Source organism: Syngnathus scovelli, chromosome 15, assembly GCF_024217435.2.
Source record: "Syngnathus scovelli strain Florida chromosome 15, RoL_Ssco_1.2, whole genome shotgun sequence".
NCBI lineage: Eukaryota > Metazoa > Chordata > Actinopteri > Syngnathiformes > Syngnathidae > Syngnathus > Syngnathus scovelli.
This window is the reverse complement of record NC_090861.1, coordinates 605,547-626,201: the sequence shown is the minus strand read 5'-3', so window position 1 is coordinate 626,201 and position 20,655 is coordinate 605,547. Positions and strand designations below refer to the sequence as shown.

The window sequence follows — 20,655 nt, the reverse complement described above, 5'->3', positions numbered from 1 at the left end:
CGTAATTAAGAGCACATATCTTGGATTTCGCTGAGGTCAGGTTCATTTAAAAACCATTAGGGCACCGCACATAATGAAAGAACCTGTACTGCATCCAACGGCGATATCATTCCAATTATGTCTTATCTTTGTCGGATTTCTCCAGCACAAAACCACATCACAATTGTTTGACGACAAGCCGTTAGGAAAAGGAAACAACAAGACAATGTATTTATTAAGTTACAATACGAGCTGGTGGAACATGGCCCTGAAAGCGCAAGTCAACTTGAGCAACCATATTGGAATGGCTAAAGTGGTCTTAAGTATACCTCTCACCGAGGTTCTAAAATACATCCATAGCAACGCGCTTAGCAACCAAGATGCTAATGTTGGCCAATCTCTATAACCTACTACTTGTTTTGATTGGGAACTAACCGGCTCAGAAGTTAAAATCCCATCGATTTCCCATTGAATGAATGAATGAATTTAGTGATTGAGATGAATAAATGTTGCCCCGTGTTTACTGGAATACATTTCCACAATCTTAATTGCAAGCTTTTGTAACTGCCATGACTGTAGATAGCCTTCCATACGCCGTACACCTTTGGGTGCTAAAAATGTCGGAAGAAGGCTGCAAAGATGATGTGGGACTGGGGGGGGGGGTCTGATCCCAAATAAAATAGAGAGGAGAGTAGTTGCTGGGAGCAGTGTTGCATTTCATGCGATCACGCATTCAATCCACAATTAAGGATGAAGAAGATGCAGATGCATCTTTGGAAGAGCATCCATTTGACAATTTCAAGCTGACGACGCGCGGCTGCTCGCTCGCTCGCTCGCTCGTCGCCTTGCCTTCCCTCTCCTCTCCTCTCCTCTCTTCCTCCGTCCGACCTCGGGAATCAGTTTCCTCGAGCAGCTGACGCTCTTGCTCCTCCGTTTGCACACGCTCGGATTCACACATAGACTCACGGGTGTTTCATAACAAGCCTGTTTACTTGGAGCGAGCGAGAGAGAGCGAGAGCGAGCGAGAGAGAGAGAGAGAGAAGCTCCGACGCCAATTCTAGCAGGCATCTTATTTGCCGAGTGGAATTTGCGGACCGCCGCAGCGCTTAAGACGCAAAAAAGGAGTACATTCGAGTTGTCCAGCTCAAGTTGCGCAGTGAGAGGAAAACATGGGCATTTGTGGCTCTTGGACGGCGACCTGGAAATGCCTCGTCGTGCTCGGACTTCAATTGTTCTTGCTTGTACCTGCAGGAGTTGCGCTCCGAAGCGGCGATTCGGCTGGCTCAAAGGACAGCATTAGCGTGCGACAAGGGGACAGCGCCGTCTTAAAGTACGTGGGACACGCTAGATTTATATTCATGCATGCTATTTCTTAGGAGTGGACAGCAGCCGCTGTCTGTCTTTCTGTCTGTGTGTGTGTGCGTGTCTGTCATGTGCAGCCACAGCGTGCACGCGTTAGCTATGACCGCTCTTCTTCTTCCATGCAGTTATTAAGCATCTTCGTAACGCACACGAATGCGGCGACATACGTGTTTTAGGAGATGAATGATTGCGCTGCATACATCACTGGGAAGCAAGTTCATGGACAAAGGACACAAGTCAGCCAGCCTCCCTTGTTCGTTGCCCTTGAATGTTATTGATCGCTTGGTTATTGTCTTGCTTGGTGAGGATGCAAGGAGCTGAGAAAGCCAAAGCAGCATCGGCGTCAGCGTCAGCGTCAGCATCAGCACCAGCACCAGCACCAGCACGGGTGGTCGGGCTTGAGATCGATTTGTGCGTGTGATAGATATCAAGGTAGGCCAATGCTTTCAAAGGGGCTGTTTGATTAGTCAAGGCGGTAGTTTGGAAAAAAAGAGCTGTATTTTCATTTGAAAAAACAAATCATCAATATTTGAAGGAGGGTATGAAGGTGTTGTCATGGTTTTGCGCTGTATATTAACAGCACTATCTTTTGTTCAAATCACAGCCGTTTCTTTTGGCTTGGTGTATTTGGCACGTGGTACCTTTTTTTTTTCTTCTTCTTTTTCAAATTGGCCTACCTTGTCGGATTGACTTTTGCCTTCACTATATGGAATCGATAAAGCTGTTAAGGCGTTGTTTTCATGTAGTGTTCTGTTGGGGGGAAAAAGAAGAATGCAGTGGATATGAAAGGTCAACACGCCCCTGCCTGCTTAAATATGGGGGAGTTGTTTGCGATCTACATAACCTTGTTTCAAAATAACAATGCCACATCTTTTTCACCCATTGATGTGACTTCATGATTGAGAAGGGAAAAAAGGCGAGAGGGGAACTCGATTGAGTCTTTTTTGGGGGGGCCTTGCAGAAGCCTGAACGTTTTGTGCTAACACTGATTACTAGCTGTTTCCCTTCTACCTTGACAAAGGCTACTGTATGTCAACACTGCAGTGTACATGCCATGTCAGTGCCACTTTTACATTTCAACTCTTGGAGCATAAAAGTTGTATTATGAACTCAGCTCTGAAGACATTGTTGTTGCACTCAAATGGTGGAAATGCAGGTCAAATGACATTGTGACAGCTTGTCCATATTTGGAAGTGCTCTGCTCGTGTAGCAGCCAAAGAGGGAGGATTTCCCCCACTCAATTGCTGATATCACTCTGCCATGCAGCCATGCAGCCATGCAGCCATGCTGGCCGCCTCTCTCTTTCCCTCCTATTGGTTGCACTTCCTGACATCAACGTAATGCCACTCTTGAATTGAACATTTTTCATTTGGAGGGTAGGTCGCGTCGCGTCGCCTCGCCTCGCCTCGCGTTGTTTTGCGTCGCGTCACGTTGCATCGAGCAACCACCCACATTGACATGGTGTTCCATCCTTGCGCCTTCACAGCACAGCCTATACATAATGAATGGCTTTGTCAGCAGCATGGTGCATGTTGCCAAGTGCAATGTGAAAAGGCCTTCATGAAATCAAGGTTCCAAATCCCATGCAGCGTGGTCACAACACCCTGAGGCGAGGCTTCTCTTCGAAAGCAACCCAAAAAAAGATGTCACCAAAAGCCAAGCTGAACTTTATTTGAGGCCTGCTTTTTGCATTCCAGAACCAAGTAGATGGATGCATTATTTAGAAATTTCCAACATATGGTGTTTCTCCTTGGCCGCTATAAGTGGATATGTTGAAGTGATTTGTGTTCTCGTCAGTTTTCAGTGCAGATATTTTAAAACGGGCTATCATAATAATTCAGATCCAATGATATGAAAAAATGAATTGTGATATGCCCTACCTAAACATAACCTAATATGAATTCATACTGTGACTAGTATTCTTATTTAAACATTCTCTGGGTTTCGTTCGCCCCTTAATTGAAAAGAATCCTTTTCATTATTTGAACGGATGGCTAATTTACGCATTAATTTTCAGATGAATGTGGGCAAAGTGATGTTTTCTCATTACAAATTAGCAGCAGATGTGTCTGAAATTTGAAATAAGCATCTGCTGAAACACTGGAAGCAGTCCAAGAAAGCAGATGAAGCTGACAAGAATGTTGTTGCGCTGCTAACACCTTCCCAATCTGCAAAATAATGAACACCCTACCTGTTTAGCCTTGTTCATTCCAAATGAAGGATGTATTAATGCCATATGCTAAGGTGTATTTAATTGCAGAAAGACCTCGGAATGTGTACTTGCATGTGTGCAGGTTTCTTCGTATGCTTCATCCCTGTCCATTCATTTGGTTGGATCACTTTTCCACAATGCTCAACGGTCAAGTTGAACATATGCTGACTTTTAAAAAGACACGGCAATTCCTGGAAGCCTGCAGCCAGGATTTTCTGCACGTTATCAGATTGTGTCCATAATCATTCAGATTGATGAAAAGTCATTGTATGGCATGGTGTGATTGACAGCTATATCACATATGAATCTGGCTATCGCTGCCCCAGACAAATTGTCAATTTTGATTCCTGAGTGCCTTCTGTTTCAGACATCTTGTTATTCTGTCACACATACGTAGTGAGGTGCAGCCATGTGCAGGGTGTGTGAAATGATTTCCAGACTTTGCTAAAAAGATCCAATGATTAAAAGTCTCACATTCTTCTCATGCATGGGTGTCCCACAGTTCAAAGGTTGTGGGTTGAAATTCCGTGCATGGATTTTGTGTATCCTTTTTTTTCTTTCTTTCTTTCTTCATTTCCCTCTGCTTATGTGCCCACACATAAAAGTAGTTCCTCGCAAATAGAGCATGTGCAGAACACTGGAGTCTTTTGTTCTAAACGGGGAGCTCAGTCTCATCCTTTGGGCCACTCTGGGAGCCAATGGCACATCATGGTCATACGCCAAAGCCTTCCGGCGCTTCCCTAAAGCTGTCATCCCGGACGCTGGGGACACGTTTGTGCGATTGGGGAATTTCTTTTTTCTTTCTAAGCTTCATCCACTTGAACATATGACACTGTCAATGTAGTTTTGACTGAACTTCTGCAACGGTAGATGTGGTACATAAAATGCTCTGGAGCTTTTCTACCTTTAATACTCAAAGCACTTGACAGTGCTTCCTCATTCCGCCACTGATGCCATGATATCGGGAGCAAAGTGGGTCTTGCTTGAGGACACTTTGACATGGTTACAATGGCTGAGGAGCAAAACCTCAACCCCTGGGTTCGGAGCTGAGCGCTCTACCATTGAGCCACGCCACGCGGCCATTCCATTCAAGGCCATGAGATGATTTGTATTGATGCTTTGGCCGTGACTGACTTTGCGCTGTAAGAGTGTGTGGGATTTTTAATTTTTTTTTTTATTTTAATCATCATTGAGACATTATTGAAAATGCCTCTTCATGAATCAAATATTTACACTGAATATTGCACTGAATGGTCTGCACTTGACTTTTGCACATGACAATAACTTGATGTGTTTTTTCCAGATGCAGTCTGGACAGTAAAGTGTCAAAGGTGGCGTGGCTCAATCGCACCACCATTCTTTTTGCCGGCAAAGAGAAATGGTCTCTGGACCCTCGCGTGACTCTGATGGAAAATACAGCCGTCACGGAATACAGCATCCAGATCCAAAATGTTGACATACATGACGAGGGACCCTACGTCTGCTCCTTCCTCTCCAATAAGAAACCAAAATCCATCAAAGTGCATCTCATTGTTCAAGGTAAAAGACTTTAATGTGACTAAACTTACCTATACTGTCTTTTAAGCACTTTGAAGCACTCTTTTTCATCCTGGCAAAATCTATCTATCACCTTCTCCCTTTATTTTTTTATTTTTTTTGTGCCCCTGAGAGATTTCTTTTTGGCCTCTCCATCTTCAGCTCCCTGTCACTAGAATGGAATGGAAATGGAAACACTCCCACTCCTAGTGTGTGCTTGCTTGAGGGGGGAAGACATATCTGTGTGTGTGTGGGGGGAGGGGGGGGGGCTAATCAGTGACCTGCCTGCATTATTGATAATATCATTTATACGTGAACAAACAGCTATTATAAATATCTCTTTGGTGCGCTGCCTTTTTTTGCGTGTAGACTGCTTCGATTTTCCTTCTGTCTTTTGTATTTGGCATGTGTTGGATTAGCCAATAAATGCCTGGGTTGTTTGCTGTACTTTCTTGAGGTTCTCAAAAAGGTTGTGAAGATATGTTAATTGCTGAGATATGATTATGCTGTTTAAAAATAGCTCTTTGAGAAATGAATACCAAAGGTCGTATGATTAATGTGTATTTTTTTTTTGTTGCCAAATATCGGAATCGGTGACTCAAAAACCATGCGAGTCATAAACCGAAAAAGTTAGGGCATTTTTTTTTTGTCACTGCGCAATTTAATTTGCATATAATAAATGATGCATTAAGTCAATATTGAGTAATGTCAGCTCAAGCAGCTCAATAACAAGAAATTGTCCAATTTAAATATAGTAACAATTATATCCCTAGTTGTCAAGATTACATTTTCTCCATCCAATTGTGTTTGCATGCTTGTCAAAAGAGCATTTTGCTAATGAAAGAAGTCAGTCGTGTGTAATACGACGAGCCGCTGAATTTGTCATCAAATGCCGGCTAATTGATTCCCAAACCAGCCGTTATTTCGAACCAGATTTTTTTTCCCCCCACTTGCTCTTCCGCCATTTCATTAGAAGTCAATCACAATTTTGTCTTTTTTTATTTTTTTTTTTACTATCAGTACCTGCCAGGATCACCAACATATCAAAGGACGTCACAGTAAACGAGGGCAGCAACGTCAACCTCATGTGCTTGGCCGTGGGTCGACCAGAGGCCAGCATCAAATGGAGGCATCATTCCCCAAGAGGTAGGTTTTGGGCCTTTTTCCACATAAAATAGAATATTCCCACACTGGCTTAGGTCAAACGTTTGTCTTCCACTTTCGAATATATGCAGATAATAAGAAAGAAAGAAAGAAAGAAAGAAAGAAAGAAAGAAAGAAAGAAAGAAAGAAAGAAAGAAAGAAAGAAAGAAAGAAAGAAAGAAAGAAAGAAAGAAAGAAAGAAAGAAAGAAAGAAAGAAAGATAATAAAGCCTATTTCTAACCTTGTCGATGAGACCTTGCATAGCCCGACATCCGTTCCCAAAAGGGGGGGGGGGCCTGAGCGTTTATTTCAGGAGTTGGAGCTTTACAAAAGGCAGCCTTGGTGTGTTCAGGTCCAATCAATCTTGATTTGACTGGCAAACTTGGCTGTTTTGCGCGAGCGGGGGGGTCTGTTGTGTTTATTAGACCTTACAACCCTGAAGTTGAGCTAAAAAAGGAGTTGGGAATTAGAATGCGTGTGCTATTCTAATTTTGTCAGCTCTGAGTATACACAAGTGTGAGTCATGAATTGAGCTGGTGTTGCGCCTCCAACGTCAATTCTTTATTTTTCTGTGTTGTCATTATCCACGCTGGTTCTTTACTAGCACAATACTGGCAAGCTCTCGACCTATCAATAATAATATAATATCATTTCAGTATGCTTATTTGAGGTTTGCGCTTTTTAAGTATGACATTCTAAATGGAATGAAGATGTGAATCTGAAGATAGAAGTCGTCGTTCCGCTGCCCGATGTCAGTCAATAGGCCAATTGAAAGCCATTCTAATGTATATTCAATGAGATCTCAAATTAATTCTGCATATGTCACTTGATTTTGGTGGTACGGGAATGAGTCATTCACATGCTCAGCAGTGCTCGTGTTCTCATCCGCATCTTAGTTTTCATTCGACCAAAATTATTTATTCAATGCAAAAATAAATAAATAAATAGTTCACAGTAAGTCAGTCGGATTTTATTCCCCTTGATAAAAACGGAGTATATTGTGCTACTGTTATCATTTTACATTATTTGATTTGTTCTGCTGTGCTGAGAAAGCAATTTTTGCTATCACAATATATCAAAAAAGCACTGCCCCCATTCTGTCAAAATGTTACACAACGGAAAGGGGGAGCTTCTTTGTTGCCACTGAACAGGCTGTTTGAGAAGATGTGCTTCAAAAGCAATTTTAGAGCCTGAGATCTACACACAGTCATTTTTAACGCTGTGATTAGGACAATTGAACCCAAATGTTTGTCAATGGGAATAATACAGTGGGCATTTTAAATTTCAGAGGTGCACACTACAATAAGAAGTAAATATTCACATTCGATCCATAAACTTGGAATGAGCAAACTCCAATGAAGTGTGCAATCATTTGTTCCACACGTAACGGCTGGTGATGTCCTTTGAGCGCTGCCAGCCAGCCACAGCCACAGCCACAGCCACAGCCACGGCCAGCCAACTCAATCCGACATGAGATCATTACAAAGCCGCCAGTCGCAACACTTTGAGTTTATTTTACAAGGTGTATTATGAAGGCATCTCAACTACCCGCCGAAGCTTGAAAACAATTTGTATTCCCAGTTCACATCACGTTAGTTCTCTTGTCACATGTGTAAGCGGCATCTTCACGCAGGCTTCATCAAAATGCCACAAGGGTGCCGCGAGATGGTACGCATCGACGCGTCACTAGTGGATCGTTATTAATTATCATCAAGTGGAATTATCAGGCTGAAGACACACACCTAAGCCATCATGAATTTCTGGAATGATTGACTTCATTTGAATAGCGTTGTTAGGTTTAAGTGCTCCTGCCTGCATTATGATGATGTTGCGGTAAAATGGATCGGATTATTGGAAAAGATCACCAATTGTTCTTGGCTTCATTTGGATAGGCTTTCGTAGACAATAGTTGGCCTTTGCAGCCACCTATTCTATTCAGCGTGTACGATAGATACCATGGTAACAGGGGAAATGTCTTACAGTAACCTAGCAACAAAATTACACCTAGCTTAAGAAAAACAAACTTGATGTTTATTTTCCTACTTACTTATAGGAATGGAATGATTTGATTTGAGTGTCATTGTACAGCGGCTATCATTGGGAGCGCTGTCTCATCAGCAAGTTCTGTGGACGCCTGATCATATTCTTTTGAAAAAGGATTTTCTATGGACTCAATAAATGTTGTCCTGAATCTCTGTCGATTTTGAACTATGTATTGACACTTCTCTTTTTAATCCTCTGATAATGGTTTTTTTTTTGGGGCCATATCAAGGTCAGTAGACATCAATTTTGAATGCAATGTTCTTTTTTTTGTCTTTCTTTCTTTCTTTCCCTTTTCCAGGCACTCACACATTTGTAACAGAAGGAGAGTATCTGGAGCTGGCTGCCATCACCAAAGATCGATCCGGATCATACGAGTGCATTGCTTCAAACGACATTTCCGCCCCTGATGTTCGGACGGTACAGGTTGCAGTCAACTGTAAGCAGCAGCAGCAGCAGCAGCCGCAGCAGCAGCATTATTTGCATCATTCATGTCACGATGTATTTGATGGATTTTTGTATGTGTCATCTAGATCCTCCCTTAATTTCTAAGGCAAGGGCCACGGGCACGGCAGTTGGACAAAAAGGAGTTCTTCAGTGTGAAGCCTCTGCTGTCCCTCGAGCCGATTTTGAGTGGTACAAAGAAGATCGCAGGCAAGTGGAGCTGACTTGGGAATTTGGCCTTTCTGACAAATTTCCATGGCTCACTTTTGTGTTGCTTTTTACTTTTCCCATCAAGAAACGACTAGAACAGGGGTGGGCAATTGCAGTCCTCGTGGAGGGCCGGCCGGCCGGTCGGTCGGTGTCCTGCATGTTTTCTGGGTCACCCTGTTGCAACACACCTGATTCAAATGGTCGGATAATTAGCAAGGTCTGCAGAAGCTGGATAACAATCCAGATCATTTGAATCAGGTGTGTTGCAGCAAGGAGCCCTATAAAACAGGCAGGACAGCACCGGCCGGCCCTCGACCAAGACCGCAATTGCCCACCCTGGACTAGAAAGTTGCTCCTGTCTATCTTTCAGGATTTTCAATGGAATAAACGGAATCAAAATCGAGAACCAAGGCAAACAATCAATGCTCATCTTCTTCAATGTTTCCGAAGAAGACTATGGGAACTATACCTGTGTTGCCATGAACACCATGGGGATCACTAATGCCAGCGTCATTCTTTATGGTGAGTTGATTTCATTCATTTCTAGTCGCTATTTAGGAGCGCCTTTGCATATGTATGTTGAGTGTCGCTGTCCTGCACGTTTTCCATGTTTCCCTCCTAAATGTGCACCTTCTGTCCCCAAAGTTGGAGCAAAAAAAGCTCACGTTTCTTAAAGTAATGTGTAATCTAAGATGGTTACTTTTAAAAATCAGGTAAGCAGTGGCTAAGTCACTTTTTCACGTTACACGGATGACATTTTGCATCGCCCATCAGGACCTGGCGCAATGCATGATGTCAACAGGGCAGCTACTTTGCCCCAACTCTCCTTATGCAACTTGCTGCTGATGACCTTCCTCTTCCTGCTGCTGAAGTTCTGACATTCCACTGGAACAAACTACAAGTTGAAAAAAACAGACTGTTGTCATGTAAATTGAACAAAAAAAATCAAGAGGCACCAGTGGTTTATTATTTCTCTTTTGAGTTTTTCTCAATCCAATTACTTTATTTGGCATTGGAGTCAGCCACTTCAATGTGCGGCTTCAATCGAACGAAAGGGGGAAAAAAAAAAAAATCTGAATTGTGCATACTAATTTAATGCTGTTAAGGTCCTGAGTTTGTGTATCCCCCAAATCTTTTATATGTGGAAAAAAAAAAGAAAATAATAAATGTAACTGTTGATGGTTGACTGTTTCTTGCCCAATATTGGAGTGCACATTCAGATGATTATTATTGTGTAATGTCTACATGTACAACACAATTGAACTTTTTTTAAGTAAACGATAAAAGGGAAATTGAGTTTAATCTGACTGTATTTTTACAGTTAAGTATATGCAAAGTAGAATATGACACTCTTCATGATAAGCAGTAAAAAAAAAAAAAAAACAGTACACAATGAATTCTCAGGCAAGTCCTACTACATAATGCATCTAAATTGTATTTACATTAATGTGTAGAAAATGTATAGACTTGTACAGAAGAGAAACATGTTATAATTTGGTTGGTTTGTTTATGTATAGGATATACGTAAAAGAGAAAGACTGCCCTTTGTGTCACAGCAGTTTCATTGCATATTCATACAAAAGCATTGACGTGCTCTTTTTTTCTTTTCTGCTGGCTGGGGTGTGAATTGAACACGTACTGCAAATGCGCTCAGTTTGGATGAGTTGTATGACTTGATTGTGCTCAGTGTGTGTATTTTGTACATGAGGTTGTTCTTTTACTTGTTGTCGGTCACAACTCACTTATGCAATCCGCAAAAGAAGGTCGAAAGACATTTAAAGGTTTAATTTAATCACTTTTATTTACGTGAATTACAGTGACTTTTTTTTTTACAATTGTGGACCCACCATACCCACAAGTATGGGATTTTTTTAACAAGCAGTGTTTCCCATATTCTGTATGGTACTGAAAAATTCCAGTCAATAAAATGCCTTGTTGTCTATACAAATAGTAATCTTGAACGAGTATTGTTAGTACATAAATAGTGGAAGAAATACATTTAACCTCTATTTTGAATTTTAGTTTGACACTTATTTTAGAGCGTTAATTAAAGTGTTATTTGTTTGTTTAACCTGTAATTATCCAGGCAAGGTTATTGAAGAGTTTATCATGTGCAAAAAAAAAAAACAATCACGTATAAATACATAGACAACGAAAAAATACTGTATATGCACTTTCAGATTTGATTTGCTGGCTTTAAGATAGAAACAATATTTCAAGCTGAGAAGTCAAATCATCTTCAATGAATGTAGGTGGATTTTGAAACTTTAATGGATGAGTGTCAAATTGATCCAGATCAATGGGTTAGGAGCTCCAGTCGTCGGGGGCTAGCCGCGTTCCAATATGTTTTCCAAGGGACCCTCGTTGAACACGATTTTGGTCCTTTTCACCTTCTGCAGGAGCTAAAACTTTTCACGCAGGTGCACTTAACGAGGGAACCTTGGAAAACATGTTGGAATGCGGCCAGCCCCCGAGGACTGGCCTTCCACACCCCTGCCCTGGGTTAGGACTTCAATCTATCTTTATTTGGGTGCATTTTATTCCAGCACATTTTTTGCCTTGGGTAAGAATTTGCTTTGATGAGATTGTACAGCACAAGTGATTTTTGAAGTCATGTTATATGATGTTGTCCAGTTAACTCATGTGCACTTTAAATTGAGTAACGTGTCGATTACAAAACAACAGGAAAGAGACTGATGTGTGTGGGAATGCTTTTCTTGTGACAACCATGATATACACAATGCTTGTCGTGTCGGTGAATCTGGAGACTGCCACTGGACATGAAGATCCAAAAGCCTACAAAGTTAGGGATGGGTCTGACCCCTTTTATCTCAGATGGTGTTGATGAGAAGTATGATGTCAATTTTTTGCCATTAAATGACGACTAGCTTTGGCATTAACTCAACTTGTGTTATGTACGGTCACATGATTGACCACCGCCACCATCATCAATCACGTCATTTCGTTCATATAGCAAATTGTCAGCCGCTCTGTGCTACTTTTTTATTTTCTCTCATCAGAGGAGTTTTGTCGTTAAAAAATGGAAAAGTAAGCAGTGTGACACTTTATTTATTTTATGTTTATTTTACGTTGTTGTTCAATAAATTACAAGTTCAACAAAGTATCGGTGGATGCAACTGTATTGACACCTGATCAAAAATCGTTTTTGAAAAAGCAATGCAAAAATGACAATTAGTTACTTTGTTGGAAAGGTAACTGTAACTAATTACATTTAGGAAGTGATTGGGCCAACACTGAGTGTTTGTTTGTTCTGAGTAAATATTGGAAAAAGTAATCATAAGAAATAAAGCCGTCGCCGTGGAAACGAAGGCCAGTTTCAAGGCTGGATGCGCTGGAAGTGACGTGATTCCGCCTCAAAAGTGGCCTTGGAACAACAACACTTTCTCAATAAGAACATACTCATCATTTTTTAATATTTTCATTTCAAATGTAGCTGTAGTAAGAACAAAGACGATATATTTAGTCATGGAATGTTTAATGAGAAAGACCATTTTGTGACAATAACTGAGTTCAATTCTTTGGGTGATTAAAAATGTGCATATTACCGGACATATCCATTTGTATGTGAAGGTGTTAAAACAATCCAACAGTTGAGTTGCATTTGAAACTCGTATCACCAAAAAAAAAAAACACCAGTCTCTTTCTATCTTGAATGACATCTTTATGAAGTCAAATGAGGTTTCCACCATTTTCATCCGTAAACATCCTTGTTAGTAAAAACAAAAGGAACAACAAAGACTTGGCAAAACAAAAATATTTGCCTACATAAATACAACTTCATATTTCCAACTGTCCCCAGTTTCAAAAATAAATAAATACAATGAAATTATTTTACAAAAAAAAGAGAGAGCAACTCCAGGCTAAGCTAAATCCGTTTCACTTTTCTTCTCCAGCTGACCTTGAGGTATTTAAGATTCATTTTCAACACTTGCTTAAAAAATGACTCTTCCCGCATTTGACGTATCATTCACAGTCGTTTTGAGTATCATAAAATATTCTTCTGAAAGTTAGGAGAAAATCCAATTCAATTGTGCCATCCTCAAATGAAACCAAATGGAAACTGCATCAAATTGAGATCACGTGTGCAGCTTTGTGGACCGCTGAGCATGAGTATGTTTGCAAATTGAAAGGAAACTATGGAGCCAATAAACATACGTACGTATCTTTGTGAAATCCATTCTTCAAAGTTTGAGCAGAAAGAGCAGAAACACTATGGAGAGGAGAGAGATGTCTATGTGCACGCCCAATGCCGATCCGCTGCCATCCTGAACTGCTCTCGGTCCTGAGAGAAATGATCGTGTATTATCGTGCACGCAGAACACCGAGCTTTTAAGCTCATTAAAATGATACTTACAGTGAAAGGCCAGCATGCAAAAATGGAAAGACGCGTCACTCGGAGAGAACACAGAAAGATTAAGGAGGGCTGACACTGATCATTTGCACAAATATTTACACATGACGTGCAATACATTTCTTTAGTGGAAGACGTGAGATTAGTAAAAACGGCAGTATCTGTCATGCTGAGAGGATTGCAGCTCTAATTGCACATCCATGTCCAATACTAACCTTGCAATAGTGTTGAGCTAGTGGGTTCAATTGCCACTACAAAGAGGGGGGGCAGGGGGGGGGGGGGAATAAATCAAACACAGCAACAAGTGGGAAACAAAGACATCAAATTTGAGTCACCTCACTGACTTGTGCATTGGGGTTGCTAAGATACATCAATCACAACGAGGACTACATCAGTCAATGGGATGTCTAGCAAGCATTTGAATTCATTTCTGAACAACATTTGGGCACATTTTCCAGAAATTGATGCATATTTCTTAAAAAAGAGAACTAAATGAATACAAATAATTCTTCATATTATATTATTATTAATCAATAAATGGTTATTTTTCTGAGTTGAATTTGCTCCAGTCTTAATGTTAGAGAAGAAGCCAAGCAAGCACAAGCAATGTCAAATATTGCATCCACTAATTCACAGGTAAGATTGGAGACACACACAACATTCGCAGTACAAAAAACAGGCAGGAGCTATTTTGAAGGGAAAATAACATTTTAGGAAGAAAAGGAAACGTTATCTGCTGAGTCAAGCCATTCGAAATTCACAGACTTACCGTACATAATGAAACTTGTATTGGAACTCCCAAGTTTGTTGACGGCAACACAGGTGTAATTGCCGTAGTCCCCGTCGGAAACATTCAAAAATGTCAGTTTGGAGAGCGAGCCGGTGTTTACGATCTCCATACCATCAAAGCCGTTGAGGAATCTGACGATTACAAAAAAGATGGCTCGATAGATGTTGGCGCCATTCCAACAACAGAAAGACAAAGCAGCAATACCTTCTGTCATTTTTAAACCACTCAAAGTCAGCTTCAGGCACGGCATCAGCCTCACACTCCAGCACGCCTCTTTGTCCCAGTCTAACGCCAATATCTCTTCCCTCAGACACAGTGGGAGCATCTGAAACAAAAGGCAATCAGCATCGTCGTCATCGTCTGGCTAATGAGAGCAAAAGCGCGGAGTCACTCACAGTTGACGGTGACGTCTAGCGTTTGGGTATCGGTGTCGATGTCGTTGACAGCTCTGCATTCGTACGTTCCCGCTCTGTGTCTGCTGATGGATGGAATTTCCAGGTACTCGCTGTTTGTTTCCAGGTCGGCTACACACGGCACGTGACATTGTTCAGCTGTCTTGCTTTTCACTCGTTTCTATTTGCTACGTATGTATACCTGAAGGTGAGATGAGCTTCCAGCTTATGGAAGGTTCGGGTTTCCCATTGGCTTGGCACAGCACGCTGACATTGGAGCCTTCGTTCACCACCATATCTCTTGATAGATTGACGATTTTCGGTGGGACTGTGAAAGTTCAGAGAAACCTTTTCTAGCGTTGAATCCAAATCCAGCTGAGCTGTAGTATTTGTAGTATTTTCAAGGGCAAAAATGCAAATATTCTGCTCATTATTACTTCTGTTGTCTTGTGTTACCTTGAACAAGGACGTGCACAACATTGGTTGTAGGTCGCCTGCTGGTCTGGACAGCACAGACGTACTGGCCCTCATCTGTCATGTCCACATTTTCAATCTTGATGGTAAACTCCTCTTGATTAAGTGTCACCAGACTCACCCTGGGATCCACAGACCATTTTTCATCTCCGGCATATAGTATACTTGAGCGATTTAGCCAGGCCGTGTGTGTGACAATTTCCCCCTGTGCACACCTATGGAAGGTGGAAAAATAGCAGCAACATTTTGGGGGATGGAGGAAAATTGTCAATTATTATGGAAGACATGGATAGTAGTTTTCAATAAGTTTCATCTTTTTGCCTCCCTCCAAAAAGAGCAGAGAAATATACACGCAGGATGATTTAACAGTCAGATGACGAGACAGAAATTCCAGACAAACTGACACGGTTACGTTTAATATCCAATGACGTGCAAGTTTCCCGACAGCATTTAAATGCAGCATAAATAAATCCCTCTATGTCTCTCTCGTAAGCCTCCGAAAGCACAGAGGAGGGAAAAGGTCACCGACGTCTTCTACAAAGTAGAATTGCGGATCTATTTGCAGTGCAATAACAACTCTTTTTAAATCCATAAAGCCAACCTACAGCAAGCACCCTGCACCCCTATTATCTTCATTTAGTCTCACATATCTTTGCTGTAGTTACAGAACCAAAGGTTCATGCTGTACCATGTGTGAATGAAATAAGCAAAAAAGATGTATTTATTTCTTCATTATTTGGAAGTGCGCTGACTTACCTGAGAGTGACAGTTTCTCCTTGTCTGACGGTAATATTGTCCATGAGATTTTTGTCATATTGAGACTGGCCTTGACTGTGGACGGCGGGCAAGCCTGCAGGCACAAGAAGCAAAACCCTCAGACAGAGAAGGGCTGTGCACTTGCAAAAAATGACAGACATTATATCCCATGTGAACAAAGAGTCCACGTTGACCCACTGAACGTACTCTTAGAGATTATTACACCTCCCCCCCCCGTTCATTCGTCTTAATCCAAATCTTGTCGTTTAGTTGTGGCTCACAGACGCAACGCAGTCCCTTATTCCAACTCTACTTAGTTTTTTAAGAATAGTAATCCTTCCTGACAGCTTGCAGCCACGTCTATCAATCAAGATGGCAATTATTATGATTATTTCCCAAAATACGCTGTCTCCCACTTGTACTATTGAACGACATTAATAGTGAAGAAATGAATCTGAGTGAGTTCATTCATTCCAACATGATTTGCAAACATCATTACAACTGCCGTGTTGAAAATTGGATCCACCCAGGAAGTTGGATACGTTTGTTCTAATTTGACATTGTTATACAAGCACTATTTTGGATGATGTTTGCTACAATTCTATCCAGTAGAAAAGCACTAAGCCCTTTTGTATGTGCACTATAAGTATACAGTATCAAACGCTCATGCAGAGAGATTGATTGATAGCGATGGCATCCATCTGTTTATCTCCACTGCTTGGTCTAATTTGAGTCCCAGCTGACTTACACACTTACATATCCAAAGAAAATTGAACAGTTTCTGGCAATCTGTCTTCGGTTTGTATATACTGTACAAAGTCTCAGATTAAAAAAAATAAATAAATAAATGCTTAGGAATTGGGTGATATCACATTCCATCATCACATGTAAACATTTGGAGCGATCTGCTTGCTTTGAGTTACCGACTTGTACCAGAAGCATGTGAGCGCAAGCAATGACATTTGATATGCCATCGGCACCACGGGCAAATTCAATTCCAGCACAGGCAATAGAATTGACTCTCTCGTTGACAGATTTACACGTCCCCGGCTGATAGAATAGCGGCAGAAATCCTGCAAAAAACGGTCGGATGAATGACACGCACGCACGCACACGCACAGGTAGGAACTTGTGACTTGTTTCATTTAGGGAATCCACACATAAGCCTGTTTTCATTTAGTGGATAATCAGCCTCAGTCATATCAAATGGCTTATGCCAGATTGTTAGTATGTCTCTGCGGATCGTTTTGATAGACTTTCTAGAAAACGGCCGCCGTGGTGCATGTTTCAATCAAATACATTGTTATAATATTTAGTTGAAGTGTTTTCATCAAATGAAATCATAAATGAAAAAAAAAAAAGAAAAATGGCCACCATGGTGCATGTTTCAATCAAATACATTGTTACAATATTTAGTTGAAGTGTTTTTATCCAATTAAATCATAAATGGAAAAAAATAGAAAATGGCCACCATGGTGCATGTTTCAATCAAATACATTGTTACAATATTTGGTTGAAGTGTTTTTATCCAATTAAATCACGACTGAAAAAAAAGAAAAAGGGCCACCACGGTGCATGTTTGAATCAAATGCATGTTTTTGTGTTTTGATCAAATGAGATGATAAAAATGGAGGATCCCATGAAGCTTTGGATTCATTTCCTGAGGCGTCACTGCTATCAAACAACGAAGTTTAGTCAGAGTGCCCACAGCACACAAATGACGTGGGGATATTGCGAGGAAAACAGGAACAATCCTTTCCTGCCTGCCTGCCTCTCTCATCTTTTGCCAAACAGCAAACGGGTCAATAAGCCGTCATTATAGAGCTTCACACTTCGGTGGCTGCAAATCGACTGCCAGCGGGAAGATGGAGTAAGGCAATGATGCCAAAGCTGATGATGAGACATCATCGCTCATCTTGACTGCCGGATAGAAAGAAAATAAAAACAACTTGCTAGAGTAACACGATTTATTACCTCAATATGGTGCCACCGTATTTACTTTGGTCACCCAGGGGGAATTTGGGGCATTGTGGGGTTCATATTTAGCTCCTTACTTTGTTTTTTCACTGGAGAGGGAGGGAGGGAGGGAGGGAGAATGCACTATATCAAAGTTTCAGCGGGGTGCGTATGAAACTTGTTTTGCTTTTAGTAACTTGCTCAGAGGATAGATAGATACATAGAGCTTTTTCGAATCAAATACGTTGAGTATGTTAAGAACACCGACCGCATCAGCGAGGCTGGCTGGGATGATTTTTAGTCAAGCAGCCGGGTGTCAAACTGTGCGGCTTAATTGTTCAACTGAGTTAGGGCAAAAAGCAATCACATCTCAATGACTACCCACTGACACTTTACGGCGCTTAGCGGAGCAGCAACATGGGCTAAATATAGGGCCGGAGAATGAATTGAACATCAATCAGCGTGAATGATGTGAAGGTGGGAAAGCAAGGTGGAAAGTCAGACAGACGGCAGACAGCCCAAGTCTGTCTTGGGCAACGCCAGTCCATGATCTAGCTTTTTCTTTCCCTGCACTGCTGCTTTTATTATATCTACCCAATCTTGCCATTAAATCAATTCTTTGCAGGAGAGAGGCGGTTTTGCTCTAACGATCACCGACAAGAGCTGAAGTAGCAGCGCTGGGATCATGAAAGCAGAGACAACTGGAAAGATGGAGCAGGAAATGACTTCTCTGCGTGCTGTGCTGGGCTGGGCTGGGCCAGGCCGGGCCATAGGAGAGAGACTGTGCCTCGTGCACCGCCAAGTAAAATACTTGCACATTTCCACTCACATATTCTTTGATTGCCACAAGAAAGCGGCGTAGCTCCAAACACCATTGAGTGGATTTTATAATTGCCTAACTGTGCTCAGTTCTCCTTGTTTTTTGAAACGCTTTGACTACATCAGGGTCACGCTAGGCTAATAATAGACGCCTTCAGCAATCAGCACTGCTCAACACCATCATCACTTTACAATCATTCTAATGGAAATATGACTGTGCTGATGAGCCATCCATTTATTGTGTTGTGTTGAGTTGTTAGAACCAAGCACATGATAGAACAGCTTTTCTTTCCTGCACCTAGAACATTCTGACAGTCCCAATGGAGCCGTTTGTAGTTGCAACATAGCAATGGATTTTGCATTTTTTTGCCAGAGAGAGAGACGGATGTATTTTGGGTATGTATTTTCTATTTAGCATTTTTGTGTGCAGAGAGCGAGCGAGAGAGAGATGACGTAGATTAAGTAATAGTTTAATGCCACCTAGTGGAGAAGTGATATATTTTAAATGATAACGATATTTTGATTTCATCCCCATCACACACTTCACACATGATTTTGACAATCGGCCTTCACACAACATGTCCAATTTGCTCCCTCTGAAACAATCTTTACTTTTGATTAGCAAGTCTGAGGAGTATCCCAAAGCTAAAGTGAACTATGCGCTTAATGAATAATGAAGCGGTTTCCTTCTGGCCTAATAAACGTACAGTTACCTAGCAATAATCATTCCATTCAAATTCACCTTCAGGCCACGCTGCGGATGTTTTAATCCTCCCGTGCATCAGCGCAAGTATCGACATGATGTCAAAAGAATAGTGAGGGCAAAATCCTGATAAGGATTAAATGAAAAACAATGGACTTTCCCTCCCAGACCAAGGTCTAATAAATGAAAAAAGAGGACGCCGGGCATGGCTTCGCTCACCTTTCTTGGCTTCGTCGTGGCCTGGTATGATATTGGCTAATGAATGGAACGTGAAATGAATGGATGCTTTCATTCTCAGACGGGAGGGTTCTGCCTCAGGTCCATCGTGGTGGGGAGGCCATCTGGTGCCCATGGATCATGCTCGGAATTGATTATTTAAGGGTGAATGGAGGTATTTTATTTGCGTTTCACCAACCACAACATTTGAGTGAGTGTAGTCATTAGGCTCACAATTGGACGAGAAAAAGTATTCATTGTCTGGTACAAAACCTCGGTGCACCGTCACCACAAGGCCATGGGTGGAATATCCATGGAAACCAGCTCTCAATAAATGATAAGTTCACAAATGTTGCACAGCCAGCCAGCCAGCCAGCCACTTGTTGGTATTATTGGAGTGACGTTTAAGCGTGCAAATCAAGCACAAGACTTGGGCGCCAAAAATACGCAGTGACAGCTCATATCAGCAAGGACCGCACAATATTTTTAAGGTGCGGCGGATAAATGCAACAAAATAAACGATACGACCGGCCATAAAAACAATGCTATTGTGGTGCTGAAGGAGAGCAGACCAACAACATAAACACCAACACAGCCTTCAACCCTTAGTTCCATGAGAGAAGTCTCTGTGCGGCCCAGTACCACATGATCCACAGACTGGTACCGGGGGGGGGGCCGTGGCCCTGGGCTTGGGCTTGGGCTTGGGGACCACTACTCTACAGCATGTTCTGCTCTTCCTTGAGGACTTCCTTGAGGCTGATAAAAATGCAGACAGAAAAGTGGATAATGGCTTCATTAGGAGGAAGGGTTAGCAGCTACTGATTAAGGCGGATTAAAAAGCATTCGTTTCAACATTTGCGGAACCTCGAGTGCTGCATTTTCATCCCCAAGACGCTCATTTGAGTCAACTAACAATTGACCGTATAAGAAAGAGAAGCCCCAGAATTGGGAGCCGGCCGGATCTCCTTCTCCGGATTCAAATAGTCACATTGGTACGGCTTAACTTGATACGACTTGACCATGAAGTCAGTGTGGATTAGGAACTACTACTTAACTTGTCAGCGAGAACCTCCTTGGCAACAGCTTTATCGTGTGTCCAAATAATCACCACTGACATACAGAATCTAGCAGTCTGCAAATATTCCCAAATAAGCGTCAAATTAATTCCACAGAAAATAAATATATAGTCAAGTAAGTGACTTGAGTGAGAAGGTATAATTAGTCGGCTACTGCGACATCCAATCAAACCGT

The 20,655-nt window shown here is 41.6% G+C and overlaps 2 protein-coding genes across 11 annotated transcripts in view; one reads left to right on the top strand and one right to left on the bottom strand.

Annotated features, from left to right (window-relative positions):
- The first annotated feature begins 811 nt into the window (after window positions 1-811).
- opcml (opioid binding protein/cell adhesion molecule-like) lies at window positions 812-19,421 on the top strand. Of its 3 annotated transcripts, none has more exons than XM_049742203.2 (7): window positions 812-1,309; window positions 4,857-5,092; window positions 6,110-6,235; window positions 8,574-8,711; window positions 8,806-8,926; window positions 9,297-9,448; window positions 18,292-19,421. In XM_049742203.2, exons 1-7 carry the CDS (start codon window positions 1,149-1,151, stop codon window positions 18,336-18,338), a joined length of 981 nt encoding a protein of 326 aa, XP_049598160.1. In that variant the 5' UTR covers window positions 812-1,148; the 3' UTR covers window positions 18,339-19,421. The 3 variants fall into 3 exon arrangements, with proteins under 3 accessions (XP_049598160.1, XP_049598159.1, XP_049598161.1); XM_049742202.2 differs by lacking the exon at window positions 18,292-19,421 and adding an exon at window positions 9,701-12,050 and having other exon boundaries at window positions 825-1,309; XM_049742204.2 differs by lacking the exons at window positions 812-1,309; window positions 18,292-19,421 and adding exons at window positions 1,417-1,773; window positions 9,701-12,050.
- Window positions 12,406-20,655, bottom strand: part of ntm (neurotrimin) — a 33,638-nt gene continuing 25,388 nt past the window's right edge. For 2 of the 8 annotated variants that reach the window (XM_049742198.1, XM_049742197.2), the window contains exons 2-9: window positions 15,711-15,804; window positions 14,937-15,169; window positions 14,683-14,808; window positions 14,484-14,612; window positions 14,293-14,413; window positions 14,068-14,219; window positions 13,514-13,549; window positions 12,406-13,229 (exon numbers count right to left, since the gene is read on the bottom strand). In XM_049742198.1, coding sequence (XP_049598155.1) covers window positions 13,129-13,229; window positions 13,514-13,549; window positions 14,068-14,219; window positions 14,293-14,413; window positions 14,484-14,612; window positions 14,683-14,808; window positions 14,937-15,169; window positions 15,711-15,754 — 942 coding nt within the window. In that variant the 5' untranslated portion in view covers window positions 15,755-15,804 and the 3' untranslated portion in view covers window positions 12,406-13,128. Of the gene's footprint in view, window positions 13,230-13,301; window positions 13,550-13,852; window positions 14,220-14,292; window positions 14,414-14,483; window positions 14,613-14,682; window positions 14,809-14,936; window positions 15,170-15,710; window positions 15,807-17,490; window positions 17,743-19,407; window positions 19,541-20,655 lie in introns of those variants that run through there. The other 6 variants (XR_007486236.1, XM_049742193.1, XM_049742194.1 and 3 more) reach the window with 6 other exon arrangements.